The 18,163-nt window shown below is 39.3% G+C and overlaps 1 protein-coding gene across 2 annotated transcripts in view; it reads left to right on the top strand.

Annotated features, from left to right (window-relative positions):
• The window catches only part of LOC137307233 (eukaryotic translation initiation factor 4B-like), a 44,569-nt gene extending 27,531 nt beyond the window's left edge, over positions 1–17,038 (top strand). The window contains exons 8-15 of one of the 2 annotated variants that reach the window (XM_067976659.1): positions 3,031–3,216; positions 4,041–4,284; positions 5,378–5,472; positions 9,465–9,708; positions 10,316–10,353; positions 11,797–11,926; positions 12,350–12,419; positions 13,902–17,038. In XM_067976659.1, the coding sequence (XP_067832760.1) occupies positions 3,031–3,216; positions 4,041–4,284; positions 5,378–5,472; positions 9,465–9,708; positions 10,316–10,353; positions 11,797–11,926; positions 12,350–12,419; positions 13,902–13,973 (1,079 nt within the window). In that variant the 3' untranslated portion in view covers positions 13,974–17,038. Of the gene's footprint in view, positions 1–3,030; positions 3,217–4,040; positions 4,285–5,377; positions 5,473–9,458; positions 9,709–10,315; positions 10,354–11,796; positions 11,927–12,349; positions 12,420–13,901 lie in introns of both variants that reach the window. The other variant, XM_067976658.1, reaches the window with a different exon arrangement.
• Positions 17,039–18,163: the final 1,125 nt, after the last annotated feature.

The following is an 18,163-nucleotide window of genomic DNA, read 5'->3' as shown; positions in this document are numbered from 1 at the left end:
CAATTACCGATATTAAGTGATAGACATTAAACTGATTCCTCATAACTCAGCCCTCTTAGCTCAAGAAAGATTGTCTACACTGGGACTTGATGTTGGTTTTTTTCAAGATTTTTACAGGTGTGGAGGATTTGGATCCAGGATTCAAGGATGACATGGTGTCAAAGAGAAAGAAGGATTTTAGGCAACTTTTTAATATGTGGAACATATTCCTAGTGGAGGTGGTGGAACAGAAAACCATGGCAGGTTTTAAAGGGCTGGATGAATTTACGTTAGTAATGGGCATACAGAGCGAGTAGGAAATCGCTTAATAACGTAGGCAGGCGTAAGAATCGAATTGCCAAGTACTGGGGGTCAAGGGCCAAGTGTAGAACAGGGAACAAAGAGTGCTCAAATCGGCAGGCTCAGGTTGGAAAAGGCAGAGGGGAAAGCAGAACAACATGGAAGGCCACAAGCAAGGTACAAATCGAGGGAGCCAGGGCTGTGGATGATGGCTGCGGACAGTGGTCGGGAAGGTTAGTGGTGAAAGCGGCAAAAATTCGATGTGGCGCCAATTCAGGAAAATAAACTTCACAATGTCATTCAGTAACCAGAGCCTGCAACTGCAGCATCAGGGTTACATAGGGATTGTGGATGCTTTGGTAATAATTTTCCTAAATTCTCTGGACTCGGCAAAGGTCCCGGCAGATTGGAAAACTGCTAATGTAACACCCTTATTTAAAAAGGGTAGTAGGCAGAAGGCTGGAAATTATAGACCAGTTAGCCTAACATCTGTGGTGGGTAAAATTTTGGAGTCTATTATTAAGGAGACAGTAGCGGAACATTTGGATAAACATAATTTAATAGGACAAAGTCAGCATGGCTTTATGAAGGGGAAGTCATGTCTGACAAATTTGCTTGAGTTCTTTGAGGACATAACGTACAGGGTGGATAAAGGGGAACCAGTGGACGTAGTGTATTTGGACTTCCAGAAGGCATTCGACAAGGTGCCACATAAAAGATTATTGCTCAAGATAAAGAATCACTGGATTGGGGGTAATATTCTGGCATGGGTGGAGGATTGGTTATCTAACAGGAAGCAGAGAGTTGGGATAAATGGTTCATTCTCGGACTGGCAACCAGTAGCCAGTGGTGTTCCGCAGGGGTCGGTGCTGGGTCCCCAACTCTTTACAATCTATATTAACGATTTGGAGGAGGGGACCGAGTGTAACATATCAAAGTTTGCAGATGATACAAAGATGGGAGGGAAGGTAGAGAGTGAGGAGGACATAAAAAACCTACAAGGGGATATAGACAGCTGGGTGAGTGGGTGGAGATTTGGCAGATGCAATACAATATTGGAAAATGTGAGGTTATGCACTTTGGCAGGAAAAGTCGGAGAGCAAGTTATTATCTTAATGGCGAGAAACTGGAAAGTACTGCAGTACAAAGGGATCTGGGGGTCCTAGTGCAAGAAAATCAAAAGGTTAGTATGCAGGTGCAGCAGGTGATCAAGAAGGCCAACGGAATGTTGGCTTTTATTGCTAGGGGGATAGAATATAAAAACAGGGAGGTATTGCTGCAGTTATATAAGGTATTGGTGAGACCGCACCTGGAATACTGCATACAGTTTTGGTCTCCATACTTAAGAAAAGACATACTTGCTCTCGAGGCAGTACAAAGAAGGTTCACTCGGTTAATCCCGGGGATGAGGGGGTGGACATATGAGGAGAGGTTGAGTAGATTGGGACTCTACTCATTGGAGTTCAGAAGAATGAGAGGTGATCTTATTGAAACATATAAGATTGTGAAGGGGCTTGATTGGGTGGATGCGGTAAGGATGCTCCCAAGGATGGGTGAAACGAGAACTAGGGGGCATAATCTTAGAATAAGGGCTGCTCTTTCAAAACTGAGATGAGGAGAAACTTCTTCACTCAGAGGGTAGTGGGTCTGTGGAATTTGCTGCCCCAGGAAGCTGTGGAAGCTACATCATTAAATAAATTTAAAACAGAAATAGACAGTTTCCTAGAAGTAAAGGGAATTAGGGGTTACGGGGAGCGGGCAGGAAATTGGACATGAATTTAGATTTGAGGTTAGGATCAGATCAGCCATGATCTTATTGAATGGCGGAGCAGGCTCGAGGGGCCGATTGGCCTACTCCTGCTCCTAGTTCTTATGTTCTTATTAATGGGAAAGTCCTATTTAAAAACGTGACTGGGCAAATGTCACCAGTGTACCCATTGCCACTATTGACATAGGACTTTTGAATTGAAAGATGACTGGGTTTTTAATATGGGTTTTAATTCTGGGTTTTTAATATGTGGATTTTTATTTATTCTTGTCTGTATAAATGTACGAAAGATGCCTACATTTACAAAGATTTTCAGTCATTCTGTCCTTTGAACTGTGTAAAAGTGTTTTACTCGACAGAAGTCCATTCTCCTATGTAAGAAACACATACATATAGCTGAGGAAATTTTGACCGATGTTATCCCAATGTTAACTCGCTGCAGTGGGATAGCACTGTATTGTTCTGAGATTACTTATGTGATATCTATACTTGTGTTTCTAAAAAGCTCTTTTTGATTTGAAGTGGGCCATTAGTATGCTATCTGGGCTGATGCCTTTCACTGTAACAGTGTTCAAGACCGAGAAACAGCATAAAAGCAGCTTGCTGCATTTAGTGTTTAATGGGACCATGGGCCTTTAAGTGTATAAGAGAATATGCAACACTTTGAAATATTGGGCGCTATTTTTATTCCCCAAGTGAAGCAGATTACGTAAATCGTGATCAATGAATGTTGAGTGCTCAGAGGTTTTCCTGCAGGTAAGGCATTCTATAGAGATGTATGTTCTACTGGTATTACCAAAGTGAGAAAGGAGAGCTACAGTTTCCACTGAAGACAAAATAGATTAGGCACATTGTATTGGTTACGACGGTGAGTTAAGTGTGCGTTTTTGCTTTCATGTGCGGAAATAAAAGAATTTCTCCACAAGTGGTAACGTGTTCTGAAGTGTTTGAGAAATGCCTCAGGGGAGTGAATTGTTTTCTAGGCACCCGGCGTGTATTTGGCAGTGGCTTCAGAAGAGATAATTATGATGACAAGCGGAGTGATGATTTCCGAGGTGGTGGTGATCGTTACAGCGACCGCTACAATGATGGATTTGACCGCTTTGATAGAAGAGATGACAGGAGAAGTGATTATGGCTCAAGAGACGAAATGCGACAGGAAGATAGAGGTAACTGATTTCTATTACTGAAGGAAACGTTTTCATCAAAAAAAACTGAGACCCTCGAAAGAGCTCACATTGTATTTTGAGTCTTTTCACAGTAACTGTGAGCTTGTTAGGTTAAAGCTAAATGTTCAACGTACCTGCATGTATCATCTTACAGGTGAGTGTCTTGTGCACGATTATCATCGTGCCCTATAACTTATCTCTTATTCACTTCTGCCATGATGGATGCTGACTTCTTGATCCTCTGATTTCTGTGCTATACTGAAGTAGCTTACAATATACAGCTCTTCCAGAAAGGAAAAAAAAAACATTTTACACTTTTCATCTCCTTCTCTGGCCAAAGCGGAATGGTAGTCTACAAACATTGTGAACTAAGTTGTCGTTTCAGTAACTTAAAGTGCACTTTCACCCTGATGATTGCTGTCTCAGCTGCATTGTACATGTGAGATTAGCACCATGCTGAAGGTCTCACCGTACTGAAATTTTTCTCTATAACACTGCTGATTTTGTATACATTTGCAGTTTGGTGTTGCTAGAGCGATCAGCTAAGAAACATCTCGCACCATAACACTGCTTTGTTTTCAATTATCACATTACTTAAAATTGATATATATTAAGGCAGAGTATTTTTATTGTTTTTGTGATGTGACTTCAAACTAAAACTAAATCTTGACATTTTTGAATGAAGTTAGGCTAGTGATTTTCAAAAGGAGCGTAAAATTTGCCGCATGCTTTTGATTTTTGCTCTTGTGCGTCAATGCTTTTTTGAATGAATTTGGGATTGTGCGGTGTTTTAAGCATCTTGTATTATACAATTGTACCCATAGGTTCTGTGCAGAGACCTAAACTGAACCTCAAACCTCGCAGCATTCCAAAGGAAGAGGTTGTCAGAGCACCTCCTGCACCGTCATCTGGAAGATCTGCATCCATATTTGGGGCTGCCAAGCCAGTAGATACAACAGCTAAAGAACGAGAGGTTGAGGAGAGATTGAAGAAAGAGCAAGAAAAGCTTCAACGGCAAATAGAGGATCAAGAAAGGGGGATTAAAGGGGTCAAGCAGCCAAGGGAAAGGTGAGATAGTCCAAATGAGCCCAAGCATTTTTTTTCAGGGTAAATGAAACTGGACAAAAATAAGGTGCGTATATATTTTACTGGAAATGCCAAGACCCAGGAAGAGCTAGTGATACATTTGGTTATTGCACTCAAATCCAACACAGCTGTTTGCCTCGAGGTGCAGCTTTATTCTAGCCAATGAAAGAATTGATCATCTTGCAACCTCTCTAAGGAAGCTAGACATCCAAGTATATATTCAGAAGCACTTTACGCCACTTTCAAGGCAGTGTAGTAAATTCTTGCCTCATTTACATGTGTTTACATCTTATGAAAGCACTAATTGCAGCATTTGTAGACCCAGCCTACAGTTCTTGAGGTTGTAGAGGCAACCAGCGATTTAAATATGGGTATTCAGTCCCAGAAGTTTTACTTTATTGAGTCGGTATTGGTTACATAAGACCAATAATCAGGTTTTTGCAGTTGGATGGTGCCGTGGGTTAGAAATGTATCTTCTCTGTGATTTTGTTTCCAATTCAATTCCAACTGATTAAATGTTGGTTTGTTCTCGTAGCTGTTAAATGTCTTCAGTGCAATGCCTTTGGTCAGTCTAATACCAGTTAATGCCAGTCTACAGAACAAAGATACCCATAGTTGTTTCCCCCCCATGAAAATTCTTCAGTAAAAAATTACTGAGGGTAACCGGGAAAGATTTTCTGAATAACTCCACACTCCATGTAAATGGTGATGTGGCTTAAGAATAAGGAAGTAGTGTTTTTAAAAGATTGCAATTTTTCCTCCAATTTCAGTTCTAGCAAATTGCATTTACACTTAACAGACCTGCAGAAATTTACAAAGTTTTAACCCAAAAGGTAATTTTAAACTTATGTGGAAGAATTGCCCAATTTATATACTTTCCTACATTCTTGTGTATATACTGTTTCCAAAGAGCATAGTATCTGAGTTGACATCCTTAATTATTTGAAAATGTTTCTAGTGATTCAACTGACTTTGAATGTCAACCAACTATTTTAATCTTTCTCTCAATTGACATGTAAATCCTGTGTGTTGGTGCCATTTAGTGATGATCTGTACCTTGGTTTCTTCAATGTAGACATCCAAGCTGGCGCAGTGAGGATCAGGTGGAGCGTTCAAGGACAGCCAGTGATACTTCACAGCCAACCAATACCAGTGCTCCTGCAGGTCGAGGTAAGATTTAAAAATTTTACACTGAGTATTTAAAAGGTTGTGTGGGTGAATATTGAGTGAGTAGTTCTGAGAGTTTTATGTTTATAAGCTCTTTTGAAGAGCTGTGAAGACTGGTAGATGTAACGTGAATGCACAGCTAATGTATTAAAGCATTTTAACACTCTGCCAAATTTGCTGTTTCGCATAATTGAAAAAGAATTGACATCTGTCCACTGCACTGCAGAACTTCAGCAATGGTTTTCTGTTTGAGTCTTCTGTTTAGTGTGCATTCATCACACCTCAGTGTTGCACAGTCATACTTGAATGCACTATTACACTTGAAAGCGTCATATTTTGTCAACCATTCAAAGTGTGTGTCACAGTTGCACCTGGTTGGCTTAAACATATTAAAAAAAACTTAACAGGTAGGGAATCTATCAATGAACAAATAGCAAGCAGGTACAAAAACTACCAATTAAGAATCAGCAGTTACCTATAAAACAGCTAGAAAAGAGAAATGGGGAGCAGTGAAGTAACTGAAAAGATTTCTTGAAAATGCTTTAGGCCAGCAGGGTGCTGTACTAAAAATAAGGTTTGTGACAAAACACATGAAAACTTAAATAATGTACAGAAATACTTTAAATTTGCCCACAGAATTGTGTGTGCGCTGCTGGAAAACTGTCAAATACGTTTTGCCCCCTGGGGCCTATCCCCTTTCATGAGCCATGGTCTTGAGTTTTGTTCCTTTTCCTAGATTTTGTTTTATTCAGTTTGGCCTTTCTTCAAAATATTTTTCTTCCCTCTGTGCATGTGAGAAGTGAGATTTTGCCATTGTTTTCATGTTTATGTACATTTTGTAATGTATTATAGATGATTAGAGCAGCAACATTTCTTTTTCTATAATGTGTATCTGAGACAAGCACACAAGCAAACAGCAGAGAAAGGATTCATGGAAGAGTGCCAATTAAAAGGACTGTAGCATTGTTGAAGTTTGGAGGAAGATTCGGAATAAAAATCCTGAATATTGAAATTGTTTATTTAAACAGAGCCTCTGTTACGCTGAGTTCTGTTGCAACTATATTCAGAAAAGAAAGATGCAAATTAATCTAGTAAATTTTATATTTTTCGGTCTTCACTATAAAAACTCAGATACTGAATAGATGGGATAGTCTGCTCATTTCATATCCTGGGTAAAGAGATGTTGCAGTCAGTCTCTCTGCAAATATTTGAAAGGAAATAATTTTTCCTTTAAAATTTTCAGTTTCTTCCATGGTTCGAGGTATAAAATTCAAAAACTGTAAGACCGAATATTAATGTTTAAAGCTATATTTGAAATTGAAAGAAAAACTATTGGTTAAAACAAGGAGCCTTAATGTCCACATTCAGGTTCTGTACTGCAAGTCAAATAAATGGTAGATTTTTGTATCTTGTGACTCCTGGTTTCCTGAGAAAATGTCTATTTTCTGAATGTGATGATTTGTTCATCTGGGATTCCAGCTTGCAGTGAAAGCTTGACTTTGAAACTGTGTGGCTGAATAAAGTCGTTGTTTTAATCACACCCAACTGACTCCTGTGCCTGATAGACATGTTTTTTTTTTTAAAAACTAGCTGTCAAGTCCAATGCATAGTACCCGTGTAGAAGGCAAGTGCTGGACTTCATTGTAGGAAAATGCTGATTCCTTTTCTTCTCACCCCTTCAGAGGCCTTTGCACAAGCTCAGTGCCCAGTGTAGTAATGTCTTTGTAGTTTGCTTTTCCAGTTCATGGTAGCAAAAATTATAAGTTTGTTTCCTGGAGCCCTGTCTCAGGTCCTCCAGCTCTTCTCTGCTCCTGGCTAGTGCACATGAGCAATGTGACTGGAGAGCCCCTAGTTCAGAAGTACACAAACTTTTTTTTGGCTGAAAACCCCCCCCTCGGAGATTCACGCCCCATGGACATTGCTTTTCTAAGCAACAGTGTTTTTGCATAGAGCAAGAGGGTTTTATTTTTTCAACTAACCTAACATAAATAATGTTGCCTGTGTAACACAAAAATCACCACGGCTTGACCTAGATTTTAGGCCCTATAGCTAACTGTGCTCGAGACATTCGCTGATCTTGATTTATTACCGTGCTTTGTGCGTTTTGAAACCATCCCGGCGGTAAGTGGGTCCCACCACCAGCTGCTGCAGCAAGAGCTGGATGAGGCCCCAGAGCAGCAGCAAGTAGACACACACGAGCAAGAACGCTGCTGCTTTGCGGGTACCTCGGTTTGTGATTGCTGTGCCAGCCATTGCTGCTGTTATTCCCTCCGGGGGAGGAGGTTCGGGTGCTGGCTGTGCAGATCCGCACCCTCCGACCTGAGCTCCAGCTATTCCCTGCCGCCATTGGAGCACGTGGCCTAACAACCGCATGTGGCTCCCACTGAACGCCTGTCCCCAGCTGCAGGAAAACAGCAACAAGGTTCTCTGGATTGCAATCATTGGGTGCGTGTGCAGCTGATTATTAATACACCCAACTCACATGTTCAGACCTGGCATCCTCCTAGGGGGAGGGCCTAAATATGGAGCATAAGTATAGCACACTTTTTAAAAAAAAATATTCTGTTTTTATTAATGAAGTCTAGAATCAGAAATGTAATAATTACAGGAGCTTTGTTGTTTTGGGCACCAAAGGGTAGTGCATTTTTGGTAGGCAGGCCGTCTATTAGGTAAATGTTTGAAGTGGTAGCCAGCATATAAGCTGCTGCTTTTTGGTAATTTGATAAGTAGCAAATTTGCGGCCAGTTCTAACATAGTTCTGTTAGGAAGTTTCTAAACTGCGATCCAACCAGCAAACCGAAAACTCCAAAATTCATTTAAAAGTATAAGACCAAGTTAAATGTATCACTGAGCAACTTGTGTTTGTATGATTCAGACATTTTTTAGGTAACCTTTTTCTTGTTGGAATTGTATTCCACTGCCTGTTTGTCACAATACCTAACTTCAAGCTTTATAAAGTGGTGAAGGGTTAACAAATCAGATGTTAAAATTGTCCATTTAACTTCACTAAAACCTGTTTATAAACCGCTTATATTTTAAGAGTTGGATGTTTTGTAACTCTTGATTCTTGTTGCCTGAATATGCATAACCGTACTCTGCACTGCAACATTGACTGTAGTGAAAAACAAAACTGCCAAATGGATGTCATTACAGTGACTTAACGTGATGATCTGCACAGGATAATTACTTCACTTCTGTAAACTAACGTTAGCATTGTGTTATCTGAAGCTGAAACTGATCCTCTGCTGTTTCTTCGTACATGCTTCCTAATTGTTTTGGGACTTCAAAGATAGAAGAATAAAGTTGCAAAGCCACATAGGTAAAGCTTTGGCTTTTGTGACTCTTATTAAGGAGATCCCACTCCATGTACATGTCAAGACTGGCTGCCGTGTGTTTTACTTTGATAGAGATGTAAATAAGACAGTTTTGTTGATGTGCAAAGACCATGCCTGGAAGGTTCCTTCACTAGGACACTACAGTTTGAACTTATTTGTCCATAATGTTGGTGGGAAAGGGTAGAACCATGCATCCAATATTTGCCGCAGTGTGTGTAATGAGAAGGCCACGCTTAATAGGGCGAGTGGAAATGGAGGGAGGGAGATGGTTCTGCTTCCTCTTGAAATAAAATTAAAAACCGTTGTCTATTCCATGTCCTGAGGTTACTGTACAGTAATGGTGCATTCCACAAAGCACAGTCTCGGCCTCTTTTACATGACTTACTGCTTGTGTTATCCCTGCCGCCATCATGTTATTTCAGTCAGATAATTAATATACTGCAAAGCATGTTGATTGCCAATGATTGCAAAAATTGTACACTTGTGGCATAATATGCCACTCCAGTAAATACGAAAAATGAACATCATTTGTAACATTCATATTTGTAGAGTTGGTAAATGTTAGTGTAAAGTTATTAAATTTGTTTTAATTTGTTTTTTGGTCTGAGAGCTGTTTTTCTACCAACGTAAATAATTTTCTCTGACTATCTCAAGCTACAGTTAGGAGAGAGAGTGAAAAATCATTGGACAATGAAGTGTTCAGCAAAGAGGAGGAGCCACAATCACCAGTGTCCAAATCAGCTAAAGCAGACCAGCTCCCACTTAAGGTTGTACCTGCCCCTCCTCCTAAAGAAAATGCCTGGACAAAGAGGACAGTTGGAGGTTCTAATAGTAACCAGAATGCTGAGGCAGAGGTCATAGCACCTGTTTCACCTGATAGTGCATCATCAAGTAAATCACTCAGGTAAAGGTTGCAATTTCCAGAACAAATCTGAATCATTCTAGTAAAATGAGGAACATTTGGAATCTTGAAAAGAACGTAAGATTGTCCACCAAGTGAAGATACTACTGTGTGTGTGTGTGAGACGAGGATAGAATTGGGTTCAGCTGTTCCTCATGAGCAAATAACCTGCTGATACTCACTGTCAAGGTTTGCACAGATTAGAGAGGTACAAGAGCTGCTGGCACCCATGGAATTACATCCCTGTGTAAATCTATGCCTTCGGGAGAGAAAAACTGCAAGAAAGAAAATAAGTAGTTACTTTCTTTTGTTTCTGGTCCCTTTGACTGTGAAAATTGAGCTGCAACAGTGCGGTATTTGATGTCACGAGAATGAAGTCTCCAGTATTTACTGGTACCATCTTTATGGATAGACAACTCATTTTGTTTTTGGAGTGAAGAGATCAGAAGGCATCCATTTTATATTCCTCCATTGTGCGTGTTCTTAATTTCTGTAATAACCTTTATAATTTGAGCTATATGTGGTGAAGACTTTGTCTTTAATTTTGTTTTTACAAACAAGTGAATTTAAAATGTATTGACAGTTGTCTTTTCATCTGCCTTTAATACAGTGCACCAAGTGGTAAAGCTGGCCCAGTTTCACCTACAGGTAAGGATATGAAGACACCATTTATGGGTATGGCAAGAAATGGTACAATAATGACCTGAAATTTAAAACCCTGAGCATCTGTCCTCTAATCATTATGAATATTAATAGTTTTTGTAACCAATAAAGTAAGTAATGAATAATCAATTCTTCCAAATGGATAGATAAATGACTGGCTGGCTCATATCATTGTGTTGGGCTGTCAGGTGCTTAGTGGTTTTCTTTCTCTTGTCATGCAATTTTATTCTATGGAGAGCATTGTGACATTTTGGGAGAGTATTTTAAAAGCAATGAACTACAATGAAAATTATTTTAGATGGTTTGTCCTTTTGCCAAAAAATTCTAATTTACAAGCTTTGACATTTGGTACTGACGTTGATGGAAGAGGGGAGATGAACAGCACCTTTTTTATTCCTTTGTCATTCTTGAAGAAGAATTCCCCCAATGGACTTCAGGTATAACTGAAATAAATGAGGAAATCAAGCAAGACTCTTCTGATAATAAAAGGCACATTATGCTGCTTTGGTGTGCTCTTGTTTAAAAGTCTGTGCCATTCAAGTTTACAGGAACACTGAATAGTATGGGGGTCTCATCACATGACCACTGCACCCACTTTGAATTCTTGGTATTCCCACACACACTTTGACTCGATCATTTCTGAATAATCAATATCAGTGACACGTTGATATTTTGATACCTGTATTTTCAGTATCCCTCACCCACTAGCTCCTGGAGAGAATCTTGCACTAAATGCATCTGTTAAAACTAACCATGTCTGCTACTTTTTGCTAACCGGCAAGCACCAGGCAACCTCACCTGGTATGCTGCCAAGTCCTGATAAATCTCAACTGGGTCTGGTTACTTTGAGGAGCAGCTGTGCTGGGACTAAAATCACTGGGTCATGAAGCCTTTGCACTGTAATTTGAGGAATAAAGATGGTAAATGGTGTTATTTGAGCACTTAATTGATAGCTCAATGCATTTAGCAGGTGGAAATTTATAAGATAGCTGTGACTAGAAAAGGTTTTCCCATTAAAGTGAGATTAATATATTCTGATACTTGAATAACATCATCTGATACATGTACAAGCTATAACAGTGGGCTGGCCTGCAGTAAAAACTTTTAACACAGTATTTCACCCATAGCAAAAAGAAAATGAATAATTAATAAATAAGCAAACACTTGGGCACATGTTCCAGTTCCACTCCAGACAATTTTAGGCAAGGGAGTGTGATTTGCTGGCTGGTTTCTAAGAATATGTATGAAGTTATTCTGCACTCTAATCTTAATTTTGGGTTCTGTTGTTTCTCAGGTTTGATTTTTAAGTGTAATCTACTGCATTTTTAAATCTTTTCCAAAATACTGATAGTGATTTGATGAAAAAGAACTGAGAACTTCTACACACGTTACAAAAATTTAATAGGTATTTTTATATATAATTTTTAGATGAAGATAAAGCAGAACCTGGAATAAAAAGAGACAAAACCTCACCCAAAGGACGTGGTGGTGGAAACAGTGGTATGAGCCGGGGACAGAACGATGGCATAAACAAGGACCGAAGGAAGGAACCAGACAGGTCTGTGTTTTAACTGTTATGTTTCCAGAGTTGGATATTTTTTCCCCGTCAAGTCAGAAGATTGCTCTTGCGTTTTCAGGGGTAGTTCCAACTTAAACCCATTTCTGCCACAGTTCCCCGCTGCCAAACATTTCTATGAATGACATTAATTTGTAAAATTTGGTATTGATATTATTGGGACATTTACATTGTGTTTGTTTTATTCTGTGGTATAACATCAATGGAAATGTCATTGCTCATTACATTGACCATTGGAAATAGTGGGAACATTGCCAAATTCTGCTTTAGATTATGACTAAATGCTGTGCACCAGCAAAATTCAGTTGATCATCTTCACATAAAAATGAAGTCTTTCACAGTGCCTGGCATGTTTTTCTAATATACGATCATTAAATAATAAAAATGACGGCTTTTATTACACAGGAAAGATAAAAAGGCCCGTGATTCAAAACCTGTAACTGAGCCAAAGAAATATGAAGAATCACCCACACCTGTAAGTCATAGAGATAGTGTCTTCTTATTTGCAAAAAACTTGTCTGTCTGCAATGTAAAACAAACTCTTCCTTCACACTAACAAAAGTTAAGGATTGTTAGATTTTTAGTTATTCATAACTAATAGTATGATCCACATCAGATCTTCAAAAAGCTGGATAAATAATTTGGGATTCGAGGTCCTATGGTTAAGAATAGATCAGGGTGATCAAATAGAATGCTTAAGTCAACTTTTAGCTGCCAACTAGAGGGTCTCTGGGTTCAGGTGCAGTAGTTTGCAAAAACCCGAGGCCTAACCATTGACTTAGGGAGTGGGTAGATAAGTAGATGGGAGAAGGCATTCTGCATTGCTACCATCTTTCAGGGAAGTTGCCCTGGGGCAGATTTAAGGTCATTCCAGCCATTCCGAGACTGCTTCCTGAGGATCTCTCCCATCAGGTTCCAATTGCTAGTAGTTGCAAGGCTGCCACATGTGGCAATCGTCATGTTCGTTATGCATTACTATCTGGATTTGACTGCTGCATCTGATAGTATCTGACAAATTGGTCCTGGCACCTATTGCAGCTGCTCCCAAATTACACTACTTTGGACCATTCCTATGGTGTGTGGAAAAAGCTTAAAAGATGATTGATCAATTGGCTACCTTGTAGGGTCTTTTTTTCTTCATGGTATACATCCTTCACACAGCACAGTCTGACCCATCCAACCCCTCAGGCCCGGCAGGAGTTTTGGGGTTAGTGGTTTGCTACTGGGTTTAGCTTCAAGTCAAAATGAACTGGCGTAGTGGTACAGATCCCAGAGCTTTAACTGACCGTATACAAAATAGTGGAAAAAAAAGATTGTTAATTGCGGTAACACTGGTTAGAGGGCACAATCGGAGTAGGTTGCTTTTTTTTTAAAACTACTGTTGCGTCAACTGCTTTGATGGAGGCATAAACTTCGTGTCAGATATGTAGAAAGCCCTGCAATTGTGTTGCGAGGGGCAACTTTTGAAGAAAGAAACTTCAGAGCTGACATCTCAGTCAAGATGAGGTTGCCCAATGTTTGTTTTATTAGAGAATTAAGGTCCACAGGAGATGAGATGTTATGAAAAGCGATGTGGAAATCATTAATCAGAATCAGTAACTGATAGATCAGTTGTTCTAACAGAAGTATTGATGGTCTAAATCTCTGGGCCAGAGTGCCTGTTGCCCGGTGACACTTGCTGGAAAGTGCATGTGTGGATACTGGGCGATGACAGGATCAGGCTTGGCTGTGATTCACCCACCACGATAGAATAATAGCAATGCTCTGTCCAGGCTCATATGAAGAATGGCCCATTAGGTGAAGTTGCAGAATGCTTCAGGTGCTGTGGGATCATCCCCTAGCATGAGTAAGACTCTGCACCTTCAGGAGAGGGGGAATGAATCTTTTGAGTTTAAAATTGGACATTGCAGCTGTTGTTATTTATCCTGTACCTTGTGTTTGTTCCACCTTTATGTAGAAATTCAGCTCAGCCAGCAAATATGCTGCTTTGATGATGGATGCTGATGAAGAAGACGACAGTACAGACTAAAGTTCTGTTTGAGGAAAACAAGTCACTTTCCCCTTTTCAGAGAACTGAAAGAATGAACTTCAATTAAAATGTGACCGTTAACAACCCATATGGCTTACATCTCCCGGAACTTTTTCTTGCATGCTGCTGCAGCCATTGAATATGAAACCTATGGAGATTTCATCTACCACTTAAAACATGTCGGCCTCAGGCTTTTGAGAAAACATTGTGTGCAGTAGTTAGAATGGTATTTTACATTTGGATACCCCTTTTTTTTTTTGACCCTGTAAGGAGGTAGGGTTTGGCAAAAAATTAATAGTGGAAACAGTGTGACATGGAATGAGAAATTATAACTGTCAGTGCACTTTTTAAAAAAAAATTAAACTGGCTAGTGCGATTGGTGCAAATAGTTTTCACAAGTTTGGTGCCCCTTCCAAAACTTCAGATGGTTTGTAATAAAAACACATTGGAATTTGGGACACAGTCAGCCAAATGTTATTAAATCCTTCTCTTTTTCTACCCCCCCCCCCCCCCAGCCCACTACCTCCAAATTAGTCAACCTGTTACTGGGACTAATCTGAGTTTCAACAACTGTTGTTGTTGATGAACTCCCAACAATTTGTTTTCCTTTTCTCCCATAAATTTGGGTGAGTTATACTCTCCTTGCTGTACACCAGATTGCTGGTTTTTCTGTCTTCAGGTGAAACTATTGTTAAGGCCAAATATGCATTTCTTTGTGCTCCCATCTGTAAAATAATGTGCATTGGGGTTAGTGGCCAATTGTGATGTTTTGTTTCAAAATGTCTGACATTGAGTACCTGAAAGTAGGAAGACTGCTCACGTTCAAGCCTGTCTGTAAAACATGCATGTACACTGCCACGGCAAAATGGCTAACATCCTTGCACAGGTTGAAATCTAGACATACCATCATTATTAATGTCAGATATCACTCTCAGCCTAATTTTAACATATTTTAGTCTGTGCATCTCTATCATCTGATCTGTTCCATAGTTTTTTGAAATCCTTTCCAGTTAAATTTGGAAACTGCTAACTCCAGTCTTCCTCGGTTGTGGCATTGTTTTGATTGTATCTGTATGTACAAGCTAAGACCTCCAAACTAATACGAGAATTTTATGTGCTGATCAAAATTAAATTTTATACATGGAAGTGAATTAGACTAGTGCATGTCAAATATGTATGTGAACATACTGGGATCAGCTTGTTGTTCTGTTTTAATTGCTTTCATGACTGATCTTAAAGTACATAAAATTCTCTCATTATATGCATAAGGATATCTGACTGCAAGATGAAGTCCTGGACATTTGCAGGACTGCCATAAAGAATTGTTTTGGCTTGCAAATGCCTCACACTTGAAAGGCTGCTGATTGTACTGATATGGTTTCTATAGATACAGCAGTACCAGTGCATCAGTACTCCTGATAAACTAATTCCAGTTTCCATACAAATAATTTAGGGCAATCTCAAACTACTTTCCCAGCAAACATGAGTTCACAGGACATTACCCTTAACTTTAATACCTGTGAAGCAGTCTCACTCAGATTGTAATAACTAGTGCAGTAAAGGGTGCTGTTCCAATGTGAACACTAAGGATAGCTTAACACTGTGTCTAAACTGCTGTACTTGACCTGAATGGAACAGATTTTCCCCAAACCAGTAACCTTCACAGTACAAAAAACAGAAGTATGTATTTAATCTTTTTCATCTCGTGTTTTAAAAGTTTACTAACATTTACCTTATAAATCATTGAGCGTTTAACAGACAACTTCTACCATGTTCCATTTTACATCATACAGCTCAATCTAATTTATAGCCAATGGCTATTCATGAAGTTATCACCTTTTTTTGTCTGCACTTGACAGCACACCTTAACAGAGCTGAAAGGACTGAAATTTGTGCAGCCCAGTGTGTTTTGCAACACAGTGTGTACATTTTGACAAAATTGCATCCCTTTCCTGAACTTTTGGATGATGGGGTTCAGGCTTTGGGAAAGTTGTTTGTTGTGAAATGGCTGCTTGCCTTGAAACATTAGCTAGCTTTATTTGGGGCATAAACTACATGTTTTAACAGAATTGATAATATCTGAACACATTAAGACACACATGCCTGCAATTAGACCCTAAATTCTAAGTTCTTTTCAGTCACATTTAGTCTGGAAGCTGTTGGAAACGTTGGCTCTGAGTGTGTCTTTCCTTTTTTAAAAAAAAAGTTTAATTTGAAGGTTTGTTTAGTGCAGGAGCAACAAGATGACTGTGGTCACATTTAAAAGTATGTGACTCAGGTTGATTATGTTCAGAGCCAGTGATCAGGACCCTTTGAAAAGCAAGTGCATAATGTGACTATGATAAACAGATCATTCCTAAATTATGCATGTCAACATAGAAAGGTCTAATATCGAGCCTGTTTACAGTTAGTTTTTCTCCAAAAAAATTTTAAAACCAGCATCTTACTATTAATTTGTTTGGAGATCAGTTTGATCCTGTTTAATGCACAGTACTGATTTACCTGGTCACTAGCAGTTCAAATTGGACTTTTTTTTTTACAGCTCTTTCATGCCCCCTTAATCTAGCAGACAGTGTTTTGCTCTTTTACCAGACTTCGTCATTTTATGGCTGCAGTGGTTTGTACTGATATTAAAGCAGTTTCATCTGATAGGAATAGGTTTGCTGAGTTCATAGTATCAGCTGAAGAATTTTGATGGGCAGAAATCAGAAATCTTTGTGTATTGTACATTAAAATTGGCTGGAAGAAATGTCAAATTCAGAACTTATGGAGTTCTTGGACTTCTTACACAGTCCGAAAAAAGTCTGTGTCTCAGATATTAAGCTTTAGACACAGGTATTTATTGGTAAGTTGCATAAATAAGCAGCCCCTCCCCCTCCCCCCAAATTATAGAAGAATTTAATGAATTAGTTTACACATTCAGAGGACTTATGTAAAATTTGTATAATACCTTCTATTAAAAAGATTTGTACTCTATAGTCTGCTTTCCAGGAGATGTCTTTTATTATCATGTATAATGCCCCATCAGTTTTCCTTCGAATAAACTAATCTTTGGAATACCTTCACTATTGCTGCTGCTTCATTTCTGTGGAGTACACTTTTTTTTAATATAGTTTACTGTGACTCATTCAGTGACTTTTACCCATTTTTGGGTGAGTTTTGGCGGGGTGTTTTATGGTGCAAGGTTTCAGCGCTGGAGGGCTATTATGATTCGAGCTTGCTCCCTAAAGCTTTTACTCGTTCACACCACAAAAAACAGCCTCCAGAGGGATGCCTGCACTCCCCATGACCTGAAACTTAATCTTTAGTATGTGGGATACAGTGTACCACAGATAACAATCTTCACTTTTATTGTAAATTTGCTACTGGATAGTATGCATGATTCCACTGCATCTCATCACATCAAAAGATGGATAATATTGGCCACACGAGACACTTTTCAATAGCTTAGGTGTTACAAAGGTTGCTTTGCAAAATAGAATTAATTTACATAAGCAAGCAATAATGGGACAGAAGAGAGGAAGCTGAGGATTTAGTGGAAAACGTCTTCAAACAGTCAGCACGATGTGTAGTAGTGATGCAAATAGGATCTTGGGGTGTAGAGCACAAATTCCTTAAAATGATAGTGCAAGTAATACATGAACTGTACTGTTTCTATATTCCAATTATGCTTCACGAGTGTGTAAGCACCAGTCCGATTGGCCTGTAATTTGTTTTAGCTTACTGGCAACAGAGCCAACATGCTTTGGCCTACATAATGCTCTTGGTGTCACCCCCAGGTCTCTGTTCCTGCACTCCTTTTAAAACGTTACCATTTAGTTTATGTCGCCAGTGTGATGTGATACATTTTGGTAGGAAGAATAAGAGGCAATATAAACTAAATGATACAATTTTAAAAGGAGTGCAGGAACGGATCTGAGGTGTATGTACACAAATCTTTGAAGGTGGCAGGACAAGTTGAGAAGGCTGTTTAAAAAAGCATACGGGATCCTGGGCTGTTATTAATAGAGGCATAGAGTACAAAAGCAAGCAAGTTATGCCAAACCATCATAAAACACTGGTTAGGCCCCAGCTGGAGTATTGTGTTCAATTCTGGGCACCATAATTTAGGAAGGATGTCAAGGCCTTAAAGAGGGTGCAGAAGAGATTTACTAGACTGGTACCAGGGCTGAGGGACTTCAGTTATGTGG

Source organism: Heptranchias perlo, chromosome X (genome assembly GCF_035084215.1).
Source record: "Heptranchias perlo isolate sHepPer1 chromosome X, sHepPer1.hap1, whole genome shotgun sequence".
Classification (NCBI taxonomy): Eukaryota; Metazoa; Chordata; class Chondrichthyes; order Hexanchiformes; family Hexanchidae; genus Heptranchias; species Heptranchias perlo.
The sequence above is the reverse complement of the archived record's forward strand: the minus strand, read 5'-3'. Positions and strand labels throughout refer to the sequence as shown.